The sequence below is a fragment of the Eptatretus burgeri genome, chromosome 1 (genome assembly GCF_056783735.1).
Source record: "Eptatretus burgeri isolate ZD-2024b chromosome 1, Ebu_testis_v1, whole genome shotgun sequence".
In the NCBI taxonomy this organism is placed as follows: domain Eukaryota; kingdom Metazoa; phylum Chordata; class Myxini; order Myxiniformes; family Myxinidae; genus Eptatretus; species Eptatretus burgeri.
The window spans coordinates 28,660,980-28,674,984 of NC_140961.1; the positions used below are offsets into that span (position 1 = coordinate 28,660,980).

General features: G+C 38.9%; 1 protein-coding gene across 2 annotated transcripts; it reads right to left on the bottom strand.

Annotated features, from left to right (window-relative positions):
- Positions 1 to 11,201, bottom strand: LOC147034124 (uncharacterized). Of its 2 annotated transcripts, none has more exons than XM_085876819.1 (2): positions 11,079 to 11,201; positions 1 to 10,097 (listed from the first exon to the last, which is right to left on the bottom strand). In XM_085876819.1, exon 2 carries the CDS (start codon positions 10,086 to 10,088, stop codon positions 5,691 to 5,693), a length of 4,398 nt encoding a protein of 1,465 aa, XP_085732945.1. In that variant the 5' UTR covers positions 10,089 to 10,097; positions 11,079 to 11,201; the 3' UTR covers positions 1 to 5,690. The 2 variants fall into 2 exon arrangements, with proteins under 2 accessions (XP_085732945.1, XP_085732955.1); XM_085876829.1 differs by having other exon boundaries at positions 11,088 to 11,161.
- Positions 11,202 to 14,005: the final 2,804 nt, after the last annotated feature.

Here is a 14,005-nt window from a genome sequence, read left to right on the forward strand (position 1 = left end):
TTATAGTTGATGTGAAACCCTTTAATGCTTCAACAGCAAACACCGTACATAGTTAGGTAGCCATCAACATTTTGAGACAAAGACAAAGCAACATTATAGCAATGCTGCAGCAAAACGTCTATGCAGAAAAATGTTTCTAAATACAATTCACGGAAAAGTTTCGTTTACATTGAAATCTTTAGCCTCATTAATGTAAATACTAAGTAGTGTCACAATTCCATCTTGGTGTTGCATCCATTTGAGCTTGCATTATTGTTTATTGCTTGTGTAGCACCACCTGGCCAAAATATTAGAGAATTCCTTTTAATGACTTAACGAATTGGCAGATGCAATATCAGCCCAAGCATACCTCATCTATCCATTTATTTCACAAAGACATGCTGTGGAATAATTCGCCGATTGTTCATGAGCACTGTGTGCAGGTAACCGAGGGGGTAGCATTTCCAGGAAATCTCGTGCTTGCTTGGTGGAACCAGTGATCACGATAATCGCAGATGTCATTAGCAGGTTCCGCAAACCAGTCCTGAACAATGTACATTTGACGTGTAGGTTACTCTTGTCCCATCCTCGTTTAAATCCAGTTTTGTAGAATGAAGTTCTGTGATGAAGCCAAAGGTGTAACTTCAGATCACCTGGCTTTTTCAACTGGGGGTGAGAAAGTACAACCATGCTGTCAAAGCATGTCCCATTGCCATGGCTTAACTTGCATTAGCCATGACAGTTGGAATGAAGCATGCAGAAAGTGTGCATGAACTGCTCACAGTCCACATTTTGCTTATTCCATCTTGCACTTTTCAACAAAGCTGTTCTTCAGTGATGGTTTCTTGTTTTTCATTGCTGGCATCCAGATCCAGGCAATTTTCTTGATTGAAGTTGGGATTGATGCAGTTCTGATGCCAACTTCAGGGTCACCCTCTATAACATTTCAGATAGTTTTACACTGTTTTGTACATGCATAAAACGCGCATCGTTTCTTGAGGTCCATGTTTCGAGTTACAGCATGTCACGTGATTTGAGAAGTTTGCAGGCTGAACAGAATTTCAACTGCAATTGTTTTCTCTAATATTTTGGCCATGCAGTGAATTATTTCAAAAACAATAAATTCTGTCTCATTTCAGACTAATTAATATCGCTGTATTAAGTTACTTTCAATAAAAAAAAAACATTTCATTGTTATGACAGATAAGGAATGATATGCCAATAAAGCTGAAATCTGAATACAGATTATTGTCAACATAAATATGAAGCATCTTTATGTAATGGAGAAGAATTCAGATTGATTTACTAAATACGTGCAATGTACCAACATCTTTCATCTGCATTTCCACCAAAGTCACTAGGTCGAAGAGAAAACACTAGCCCATTATTAGGGCTCTTTTAGCCACACTTTGTTTCACACAATATTGTCCAAATAACCAAGATTACGTTTTTTTGATTTGTATAGTCAGACATATAATAATTATATGTTTCAACACCAGTTATCGATGAAAAATCGATTTCATAATCATAGGCCTACATTACACACTAGATTAGATAATAAACCTAGTACAAGCTTCTGCACATATAACACCACCCCACACACCCTCTCCACCCCTTTCACCTTTTCTTCTCCTTATTGCTGCTTGTCTTGTTCTGTTATATGCATAGTTTGTCATATTTCCTCCCTCTCTGAGTGCAATAGTGAAAACATTCATCAAGGTTGGTTACTGGAATGGTGAAAGCTTTTGGCCATCACCCTCATGCTTTAGTTGGCTGCTGTTGTATGTGCTGTGCTTTAGTGTTACGAAAGAGATTTGAAGCAGGCCAGATGACCAGAATTCCTTTTATCTGCATTTCTTTTACATTGTGTTTCCACAATTCTTCATGAAAGTTAGCGAGGAAAACAAAAAGAGCAAAAAAAAGTATTGAAAAGATATGAAAGGAAGTTAATTTAATGTACCATTAAGCTCATTTAGTAATTAGTAGATAGTACCTGTAGTTATGTACTATGCTTATTTCAAGCTCTTAAAAACTTTACTTTCATATTCCTTCTTTACTGTTACTATTCTGCTCTGCTTTATTTTTCACTGTCACTGTTATATCAATTGTATTTCAAAGTTTGACATATAATATGTTGGATGTATTAGAATTAACTCAAAATAATGCTATAAAAGCAGAATGGATGGTGATCTGACCATGTGTCGAACAGTTATCTCTTAAGAGACATTGTCCAAAATGGACTATCATGAGCAAGGAAAGGGTATTAAAAGAAAGCAACAGAAAATGTGAGCAAGACATGTTAAGAGTTAATGGTCATTTTTCTCAAATTCTCAAACTATTAAATCCATCAACTTTCACTGAAAAAGACAAAGTACATTACTTATCCAGGTCAAGGTCTCACTGACATCATGATAAACATTTCCATTAAACATGATCAACAAATTTCCTTCATAAGTTAACATGACATTTCATCTCATTGAAGGACGCACTGCATTCGAAACCATTTTAAATACTATCTAGTTCACAAATTATGACTGCTTTCAAAATAAAAAGGTTTTTCATCCCACAAAGTTATCGACTCATCACTGCGTTTTGAAAGTTTGAAAAAGGAACTCGTGCAACAAATGTTTAAGCGTTTAGCAACTTTGCAGTCTAAAATACATGAATTGCAATTGCTGATGCAATGTGTATATGCATTTTTGATAAAATAGTTTTTTGAAGTGTGGAGTAAATGATATGATACCAAAGTTGTTTGATTCATCAACATCAAAATTATTGCAGTAATTATAAAGTTATGGATGTTTAAATGAGTTCAAGAGAAGCTTTATGACTACTTAATCACTTGAATTAAATTAATGCCTTGCTGTTTGTTTGTTTTAATTTCATGTATCGTCTCCCATTGCAGATTATGATGCAACTTGTATCGCAAAATACTGTATAAAGATGATTTACTCATACAGTAGAAAAATTCCAACAATCAAAAATAAAAAAGTTGCTGTGGGCACTATCTTGTTTGTTATGGAGAAATTAATGGGATATGGTCACAAGTGCTATCATCATAATCACAATAACATGTAACCTAAAAACACAAGTTTAGCCTATAACCAATTATATTCTAATTTAGCTTATAAGCCTCTATATACCAGTTTTCTTTATCAAGATCCAGAAACCTCAGTGTTGAAAACACTATATTTTGATTGGCCATATCAACCATTGTATTTAATAGATACGTATTCTTTCCAAACTTGAATCATCCAGGTCAATTGATGTATGTGAAGTTTCATATCAATCCATTCTGGAGATCTTTTAAATATCATTAAAAAAAATTGATAGATCCCAAGATGGTTGCCAAGACTTTTGGTCATTTGGGATCTTTGAAGGATATGGAATGGATCTTAATTTTAAATTCGAAGAATCAGATTTCTGCCAAATGGTTCAACCATTAGAAAAATGCTATACATCCAGCGATGTACACAAATAGTTATCACCATGAACATACATTTTGGTTGAATTCTCTCAACCTTCATTTTACTATTTACCACCTCCCATCAGCCATTTACCACCAAACCAAAGGAGATACTTTCTGGAAAAAAAACCACCACATTTTTCATAATTGTGTGTATGTGTGTGTGTGTGTGTGTGTGTATATGTGTATATATATATATATATATATATATATATATATATATATATATATATATATATATATATATATATATATATATATATATATATATATATATATATATGCCAACACACACTGTGGTTCAAATAAAATGTTTAAAAAAAAACATTTTGATTGGTCGTCAGCAGCCATCTTGGCTTCACTGTGCAACTTTTCAAAGTTAGAGCCTTGGTCCATCGATTGTTGCCTCTAGTTTTGGATTGATCAGTTCAGTGATTCTGGAGAAGAAAGACTTGGAATTTTTTTATGGAAAAAGTCGTGAATCTAAGATGGCTGCCTAACCTTTGGACCAATCACCTTTTTATGAAGGATATGCACAAGATCTCAAGACTTGTAACAACCCTGCATATAGCAGTCACCAAAAACACACATGTCACAAAATATGGAGGAATAATAATTCAAATATTATTATCATCGTTCCAATCATAGATAATGATGATATAGAATCATAAGCTTCCAGTCTTATTGGCTTGAAAGCCTGAAAAGTCAAATGAAGATCTTTAATCTTCAAGGTTATTTTCCTTCTTATAATCGAAGTTAATACTCTAGCACATGTAATGTTATATGCAAACTGAAAGGGAAACCAAATGCATAATGCAAAATGATGCTCTATAATTATCTTCGAAACAAATTGCATCTCCAATTACAGTATGTAGATTATAATCACGTTTATGTGTATATGCTAATAATATAATATCCTAAAGCTCATTAGATTGCAAGTATTCTTAAGAGATATATTCTCAGCGATTATATAGATCAATGTTGCAGCAAAAGATAAATAAAACCCTTTTATCATGTAATTATGAGAATAACGAAATTGGGTCACATACTTTCCATGGATCCAGGAGCAAAACCAAAAAACTCTCCAATTGCCAAAAGCTAATTGCATGAGTAATTCCATGCTCTGACATGAATTTAAAAGTAAATCAACAACTCCTTTTATATATATATATATAATTATATACACAGTCCTTTTACAGCAATTTAAATTATTATTGCAAAATTTCCTATTCATTGACCGTTAAATTCATTTTGGAATAGGTATTTCTGTGAAAAGGACCTCACATTTGATTTGAGTTCTTTCAGGTTTTAAAAGGAACCCAAATATAACTTTTCAGCGAAAAAGTTAATGTATTTCAAACTGACCATTATTAAGATTTTCGGACATTCTTATTACAAATACTTCCCAACTCAAAAAATATCTAATGTTTTCAATGCTCACAAAAATTTCCCCATTAGTAATGTTCAATGATTGTGAGTACTTTTGAAATATAACTCAAAAGTACTTCCCAAAATGATAATCATAATTACCATTTTCTGACAGAGCGATATGAGATATCGCTCTGTCAGAAAGTTCGACATGATAATGAACTTCCCATTGACTGAATCCAAAGTATTAAATCCACATTTTAAGGGAATGTTTACATGCTTCCATCCAAAATTGTGAAAGAGGAATATTAGGAATGCAATCGATTTTTCAGCATATTTTGAATTATAAACTTCAGTATCTATTGTGAATTTGGAAAATAATTTCCATTATGATATCGCAAATGTACAAACAATCTCTTCGATATTCATCAGTAAGTTTCAGTTGATCTTATATTGCCCATCTTTGACCCTCTGTTTAACTTGCAGGTTTTTAATGTTCATTTTCATGAAACACTTTTGTTTCTACTTTCACCTAATGTTTATTCTACCTGGCAATAGCAGCAGCTTTTCATTTTGTCATCATTCCCTTTGCTTTTACATTTTCTTTTCTACCTTTATCCTAAAGATTATGTCATATTACCAAGCTGCCAGACTTATTTGTCCTTCATTATGATCTATCTCTAAGTAGGTTAGAGGCACAGACAATACCTTCTTTACCTAACATCAACCTTCCCATATCTCCCACTTTTCATTATTTCCTTCCATACATTTTCACTTTATCTATTTTTTCCTCTTTGTTCTCATATCTGTCATAGTCTTACTGCTATTTCTTCCTCTTCCAATTGTGTGATATCCATCTCCAAAGTCAGCCAACGTGTTACATGAGCCCCTTCCAGGCATCACCAATGTTTTCGACATCTTGTTCATTCATATCTTGTCCGTCTCTTTTTTTATTTTGAATTTTATCTTCACCACCCTCTACAACTGCCGTAAGATCTCCTAAATTTCCAGAAACTCCTTCTTCTTCCCCATTTTCCTCAGTGGATACTCGTACCACTTCCCGATGTCCAGATGGGAGGCTCAGTGAGAAAAGAGCAAGGCCTCGAGGAACAGAGACTGGTATTTGCACTGACTGCACTCCTACATTGACTTCTAGGTGTACTCTAATCTTAGATCCTCTTGACAATGGCCTCAACTTCACAAAGCTAAGTGAAATTTCAACCTCTTCTTCATTTTCTTCATGTCGAGACGTTGATGTTTCCTCATCTGCTGCTTGTTGGTCCTCGGGGGCAGCACATTCCACATCTGACAATAAAACTTCCTCAACTTCAGGATGCATTATTTCAGGTAATTGATTTTTGCTTTGAAGGAGCTGGAGAAAATTTTCATGATTTCCACCTGCGATTGTCTCGTCTTCAGTTAGGGGTGAAGAATGCATTTCATTTGGTTGTTTTGAAGGATCAGTAGGTGTTATTTGTTTTTGTTCTCCAGGTTCTGTTTCTTGCAATGCTTCATCTGAAGGTGCTTCAGCATGAACATCCTCAACAAAATCTGGTTCTTCAATTGGTTCTGGTGATAGGTTATCAACAGCTGAAGGTTCTTCTGGAACTTTTTCTTCTTTTCCTGATTCTTCTTTCACTGCCTTTGCTTCATCATCCATTGTAGTTTCACTGGGAGACACCGTTGCACTAGTTTCTTCATTGGTTTCTGCTGCTTCTGCTGATGGTTTATCTTCAACTGATGGTTCTGCTGACAGTTGTTCTTCTCCAGGTTCTTCTGTAGCCTGCGAAACCTCACCTTCCGCTGTGGTTTCACTGGGGGATACTGCTGTAGGAATTTCTTCATTGGTTTCTGCTGCTTCTGCTGTTGGTTTATCTTCAGCTGACGGTTCGACTGATGGTTGTTCTTCTTTTCCAGGTTCTTCTGTAGCCTGCTTGGCTTCACCTTCTGCTGTTGGTTTATCTTCAGTTGATGGTTCTACTGATAGTTGTTCTTCTTTTCCAGGTTCTTCTGTAGCCTGCTTGGCTTCACCTTCTGCTGTTGGTTTATCTTCAGTTGCTGGTTCTACTGATGGTTGTTCTTCTTTTCCAGGTTCTTCTGTAGCCTGCTTGGCTTCACCTTCTGCTGTTGGTTTATCTTCAGTTGACGGTTCTACTGATGGTTGTTCTGCTTCTCCAGGTTCTTCTGTAGCCTGCTTGGCTTCACCTTCTGCTGTTGGTTTATCTTCAGTTGACGGTTCTACTGATGGTTGTTCTGCTTCTCCAGGTTCTTCTGTAGCCTGCTTGGCTTCACCTTCTGCCGTTGGTTTATCTTCAGTTGATGGTTCTACTGATGGTTGTTCTTCTTTTCCAGGTTCTTCTGTAGCCTGCTTGGCTTCACCTTCTGCCATTGGTTTATCTTCAGTTGACGGTTCTACTGATGGTTGTTCTTCTTTTCCAGGTTCTTCTGTAGCCTGCTTGGCTTCACCTTCTGCCGTTGGTTTATCTTCAGTTGATGGTTCTACTGATGGTTGTTCTTCTTTTCCAGGTTCTTCTGTAGCCTGCTTGGCTTCACCTTCTGCCGTTGGTTTATCTTCAGTTGATGGTTCTACTGATGGTTGTTCTTCTTTTCCAGGTTCTTCTGTAGCCTGCTTGGCTTCATCTTCTGCCGTTGGTTTATCTTCAGTTGATGGTTCTACTGATGGTTGTTCTTCTTTTCCAGGTTCTTCTGTAGACTGCTTGGCTTCACCTTCTGCTGTTGGTTTATCTTCAGTTGATGGTTCTACTGATGGTTGTTCTTCTTTTCCAGGTTCTTCTGTAGCCTGCTTGGCTTCACCTTCTGCCGTTGGTTTATCTTCAGTTGATGGTTCTACTGATGGTTGTTCTTCTTTTCCAGGTTCTTCTGTAGCCTGCTTGGCTTCACCTTCTGCTGTTGGTTTATCTTCAGTTGACGGTTCTACTGATGGTTGTTCTTCTTTTCCAGGTTCTTCTGTAGCCTGCTTGGCTTCACCTTCTGCCGTTGGTTTATCTTCAGTTGATGGTTCTACTGATGGTTGTTCTTCTTTTCCAGGTTCTTCTGTAGCCTGCTTGGCTTCACCTTCTGCTGTTGGTTTATCTTCAGTTGACGGTTCTACTGATGGTTGTTCTTCTTTTCCAGGTTCTTCTGTAGCCTGCTTGGCTTCACCTTCTGCTGTTGGTTTATCTTCAGTTGATGGTTCTACTGATGGTTGTTCTTCTTTTCCAGGTTCTTCTGTAGCCTGCTTGGCATCAGCACCTGGTACAACTACACTCGGAGGTACTGCTTCACCAGTCAACTCATTGGAATCTGGTGTTTCTGGAGATAGTTTATCTCCAGTTGGAAGTCCTTCTGTAATGTTTTCTGCTTTCTCTTCAAGGTTCTCAGAACCTGGTACTGTAGATGCTTCCCCATTCGTCACTACGGCTAAAGCTTCTGTTTTATTTGCAGTGGCTCCAGTAATTTCTTTTGCTTCAGAATTTTCCTCTTCTGGTTGAAGAGACACCTCATTTTGATCCTTGACAGGTTCTTCAGGTTCTTTGGCAACATCTGGAGTCTTGGATTCATTTGGCTGAGCTTCAGACTCTACCGTGGTTGAGACAGCTGGAGCACCGAGTTGTTGGGCTTCTAATGTTGTTTTGTTTTCTAGTTCAGTTGTTGAGGCCTTTGAGTCCTCACTTGGCAGTTCTCCACCAGTACTTTCTTCCTCTTTCCCTCCTGCATCTAAATCTCCGGTTCCAGCTTTAGCAACCGGTTCAAGAGGTTCCTCACCAGTTTCTTGAAGAACTTCTTCAGGTGGTTTGGGTGTTTCTCCAGCTATTTTTGTTTCTTCCAATGATGCTTGGTCCTCAATAGGAACTCCAGCCTCAGCCTTTTTTTTGATTTCCTCTGAAGGTGCTGTTTCTGCTGAAGCTGTTTTACCTGGAGTTTCTTCTGCAGTTTGTTCTATCACTGCTTCTGCTGCCTTTTGTGCAGGTACTCCACCTTGAGCCTTTGATTCTTCAGTGGCATCCTCTGCCTGTGGTACCAAAGGTATGTCACCAGATATTATTTTTAGCTTCTCTGCCTCATCAGTTACTGTTTTCTTTCCTTCCTCATCTACCATATCAGATTTGGGTTCTCCATCAATCTCCTCTTGAAACCCTGGCTTCTCTTCAATATGACCAAGAGTAGGTGTTAAGGTTCCACCCTCATCTTCTGTTGAGCTCCCAGATAATCCTTTACTTACTGGCTCTCCTATTCCTTTTGGAAACCGAGTAAATGCTTCCTTGAAAGGTGGTGAGGATACTTGAAAGGTTCTGAGGTCATCTTCTGAACTGTTAGTCGATTCATTGCCAAGCTCTGCACTCTTTGTTGCATTTGCATACTGTTTGAGTTTTTGTGCCTCAGGTGTTTCATCTGGAAATAAGGTTTCGAACTCAGGATCCACATCTCGAATTCCTTTAGTTTCATCATTGTCAGTACTTTCTTGCATATCGTCAGACATTATCTCCATCTTACTGGGCACTTCATTCCTGAACGATGTCATATCTTCATCGTTGAGTAAGTCTCTGGCATCCTCCACTTCTGAAGATGCCATTAGAGTTCTCGATGTTTGACATGGTTCAGCATTTGCTATATCGACTTTGTTTTTTACAGTTTCAGTTTTTTCAGAAGAATCAACGTCTGCAGGCACTTGTCCATTCACGTCTTCAGATATTGGAGGTTCTTCTGTTCCTTTAGAAGTTTTCATCTGTTCATGCACAGATCCATATCCCCCAGTTCCATACTCTTCATCAGAAGATACGGTTGGAGACATTCCTGTCTGGACTCCAATGCTTCTGCATCGGCGTCCAGCTTTTCGTTGTCTTCTTGCAGCCGCTTCAGCGTCTTCACTCGATGAACCAGGACTTGCGTGGACAAGAATAGTTAGTGATGGATAAATTAACGGCTCTATCTCTCCACCGTGTATGTTTTCCTCATCATCATAAATATCTCGCTCATCTATCTGACTCTTTGCTTCTGTCGTCTGTGTCCCTCTGGCTGCTCCCAGCAATATTTGTCTTTTAGTAATTGTATGTCCGATGCACTCATTCCATATGCTCTTCTGTGTCATATGATCTCTTTCTTTCTGTACAATGCTCGTTTCGTTGTCACTCACTGTAACCCCATCTTCACTCGTCTTGACTTCTTCCTCTACATCTTCCTTAGTCTCCAAAACGCCATTTCCTTGCATCTTCCCATCATCTTCCGCTGCATTTTCTGGATACTTCCGACCCTTTTTTTCTCTCTTCCGCCCCATTGAACCACCCTGAGGAAATAAGAGGTACAAGAACAAGAAGTTATTTTTACATAGCTTTATAATGGGTAAGGGATGGGGAGTTGATAGACTACTTGATGTGGTGGATTTGCAGGCGTGAGGCATGCTGAGGCGGGTAAAGAAGCGACGTTATCATATTAGACGCATATTTGACTTTTAGATGTTGTTTAGCGTCTACAATGGCATAGTATTGCCAGCTTGTTACATCAATGCCTCAAGGCATTCGGCTTTCAGGTTTTAATGCTTCTCTTCACCTGCTGGCTTTTTACTTGTTTTTTTTTTTTTCTCTTATTTTTGTCATCAATGTTTATCTGTGACTTCTGTCATTGTATATTACTTTCTTTTCTGTTCATTGTTGCATTGTCTCAATCCAATTCTAAATTTTTGATTGTCATTCTGCTTAACCGGTTTGTCTTCTTGATCTCTATCTTCTGTACAAGCCATCATCACATTGATCATCATCATCATCATCATCGTACACCATTTCCCATCAACAGATGATGATGGCAGGAATGTGGAATTTGGCGAGGGTTTCGGCGACAATTCGCCTCCTCTTACGGAAACACAACGTTGGACTGTTAACGTCCACCAGCTTGCCGGCTTAATATTTCCTACTCAAAGAGATGCTGTACTCAATGATGTGGCTTACAACATGCCTGCCTGTAAAAACAACCAAAAACACAAACCACTGCGATGGTTTATTGTCGGGTCAGGAATCGCACATAGACAAGGTAGCTGAAATGCGAGTGATCCTGCACAAGTGACTATCATAATAAAATGTACACATTTTATTTTTGTAGACCCATCAATCTGAATTGGTAGTTCTTTGATTGTAGATCAATGTGGTTTCGCAAAATCCCTTCATCACCTTCAGCTCATCAAATAATTTTGCCCAATCAACATCGACTCTCATGTTAACATATTTTCAGCTTCTTAAAGCAGCAAGAAACCCCCCCCCCCCTCAAAATTCACCTTTCGTACCTGCAACGTCTCAAAATTTCTCCTTCACACGGTCGTTGTGGACTCCGATCGCCTTTTTTTCTCCTGTCTTTCTAACCACACACACTTTTACCTGCCTACCCTTCTCCCTCTCCACCCACATATTCATCAGGATCTTTCGACACCTCCCCACTGTAAGCAACCGACTCCAATCATCAATATGCCTTACCTTCCCTGATCTTCATGACACATAAATGCATTTGTTGTATATTCCATCACGTCTCTCCTGACGTTCACTGATCTGCATCTCAAATCCACATGTATGTCATAGCTTCTCATTTTCTGTGACCTTCCTGTCCTGACAAGATCTGAGGTTTTGAGTCTTGGGAAAGTGAAGAAGGACTCCATGTTGTTGAGAAAAGTGAAGAAGGACTCTATGTTATTGAGAAAAGTGAAGAAGGACTCTATGTTATTGAGAAAAGTGAAGAAGGACTCCATGTTATTGAGAATAGTGAAGAAGGACTCTATGTTATTGAGAAAAGTGAAGAAGGACTCTATGTTATTGAGAAAAGTGAAGAAGGACTCCATGTTGTTGAGGAAAGTGAAGAAGGACTCCATGTTATTGAGAAAAGTGAAGAAGGACTCCATGTTATTGAGAAAAGTGAAGAAGGACTCCATGTTGTTGAGAAAAGTGAAGAAGGACTCCATGTTATTGAGAAAAGTGAAGAAGGACTCCATGTTGTTGAGAAAAGTGACGAAGGACTCCATGTTGTTGAGAAAAGTGAAGAAGGACTCCATGTTGTTGAGAAAAGTGAAGAAGGACTCCATGTTGTTGAGAAAAGTGAAGAAGGACTCCATGTTATTGAGAAAAGTAAAGAAGGACTCCATGTTCTTGAGAAAAGTGAAGAAGGACTCCATGTTATTGAGGAAAGTGAAGAAGGACTCCATGTTATTGAGGAAAGTGAAGAAGGACTCCATGTTATTGAGGAAAGTGAAGAAGGACTCCATGTTATTGAGGAAAGAGAAGAAGGACTCCATGTTATTGTTGGAAAGTGAAGAAGGACTCCATGTTCTTGAGAAAAGTGAAGAAGGACTCCATGTTATTGAGAAAAGTGAAGAAGGACTCCATGTTATTGAGAAAAGCCATCCCTGTGTTACCTTATGGCGAGAAATCTTGTTCATGAATCTTGTATTTAATTTTTTTATAACGAATTATATATTTTTTTGAAATTTAAACATTGCTCTGATGTTGGAACTATACACATTATCGTATCAATGCTTCAAGCTGGGAAAATCTTGCGTCCTGATCTGAAGTCCCAATATCCATTAATAATAGAGTTTCAACGTTAAAAAGTTAAATTACGACAGGATAGAATCAATCTGCTGGTTTGGTCATGGAATTATTCATACCTTGTGTTCACAACAGCGACATGCTTCAGGTGTTGTGCTATTTATACATGCAGAAATATTCCTGAATATGAAGCAGGTGAGCGAGGCTGGAATCAAAAGTGAAATGTTCTGATAAATCAAAGTAATGGTTTGATAAATAATGAAGGATAAACACAAGGATGTACAACTTTTAAAATAACTTTTAAAACTTTTTCAATGCTCTTTTCATGCACTTACTGCATGTGAAAGAAGGACTAACGGCATAAAATGGGCAATTTTTTTCCATGCTGTTAAGATTATGAAATTGTTAGGGTTAGGGACGCATTGATGAATCACCCTGCCTGTGAAACACCGGTATGACAGTTTATAGCTGGGTCAGGATTCAAACCAAGACTCAACAGCTTGGAGGCAGGTGTGCATACCTCTTGACTATCATGTCAACCCCTAGACATAAGTGATATATTTTAAACATTGAAAAATCCATTGCATGAATTAGCAGAAGACTCCACTCTGCACCCCTCTGCCAGGCAGGCTTCAACAACATCCCTCTTTGTCAACGTGGAGAAAACAAACAACTAGTCATCGACTCGGAACATCAGCTGCTCACTGTTCACCACTAACTCAGGTCATCCCCCATCCATACTCATGATCTCTTCTACCCCAAATGATCACATCCCAAGCACTACTCCCTTTTTCCCAGGTTATTGTGACCCCCCCCCCCACCCCAACCTCCTCTCCCGCTCCCTTTTCATTTGATAGTTGTTGGTTGGTTTGTTCCTTTTCTGTTTCATTCGCACCTTCCCCTGCTGTTTCATTCAGCTTTTGCGCAGCTTGTTCACCCCCATGTGTCCTTCTCCCCTCCCCTTGATCTCGCTCTCACATACTCAGCTGTTGGTGTTTTTCCCCTTTCAATTTTGTTCCCTTTGATTCTGCTCTAACACTTCCATGAGCCTTGATCATGTATCCAACCCCTCCGCCCCCCCCCCCGCCCCCAAACATATCTTTTAGGGCATGAAGGACCAATGTTCTGACTTCTTCCCTCATTTATTCCTCTGGTTTACAATCTGGATGTCATTGGCGTCACGATCAGCTGTAACCTGTCCTTGGCAGAAAATATCTTCGAGCAAATCTCCAAAGCTGGCCGTGGAATTCTCTGCCAGGTCAACTCCTTCCTCTGCCTTCCTCAGCTCATAACGGTGTACACGGCCTTCATCCAGAGTGTGGCAGAATACAGCCACTCACCTGTGGGTGGACTGGTGCTACTGCTTTATATCTTTCCCACATCGAGGCCCTGGAATCCATGGCCCTCCATGTCATTGCACTTGCATCAGGAAACTGAGTCTCAAGGTCAGCTTCTTTCTCACCGTGGGCAGGTTGATGGCCTTGCAGTTTATTCTGTTTTGGTCTCGCTCATCATGCCTTCTCACCTTTCCGTCCAGCCACAGCTCTTCCAGGTCACACATTCGGCCAGAAACCCTTTCCTTATGGCCCTCCCAAAGTCTAAACTCAATGCTCAACTCGATTCTTTCATACCTCTCTTTTCTCACCTGTGAAACTCTCTTCCTGAGTCC

Bases quoted from the DNA above. Each gene is read 5' to 3' on its own strand.
- LOC147034124 (XM_085876819.1), bottom strand. From the start codon at position 10,088: ATGGGGCGGAAGAGAGAAAAAAAGGGTCGGAAGTATCCAGAAAATGCA.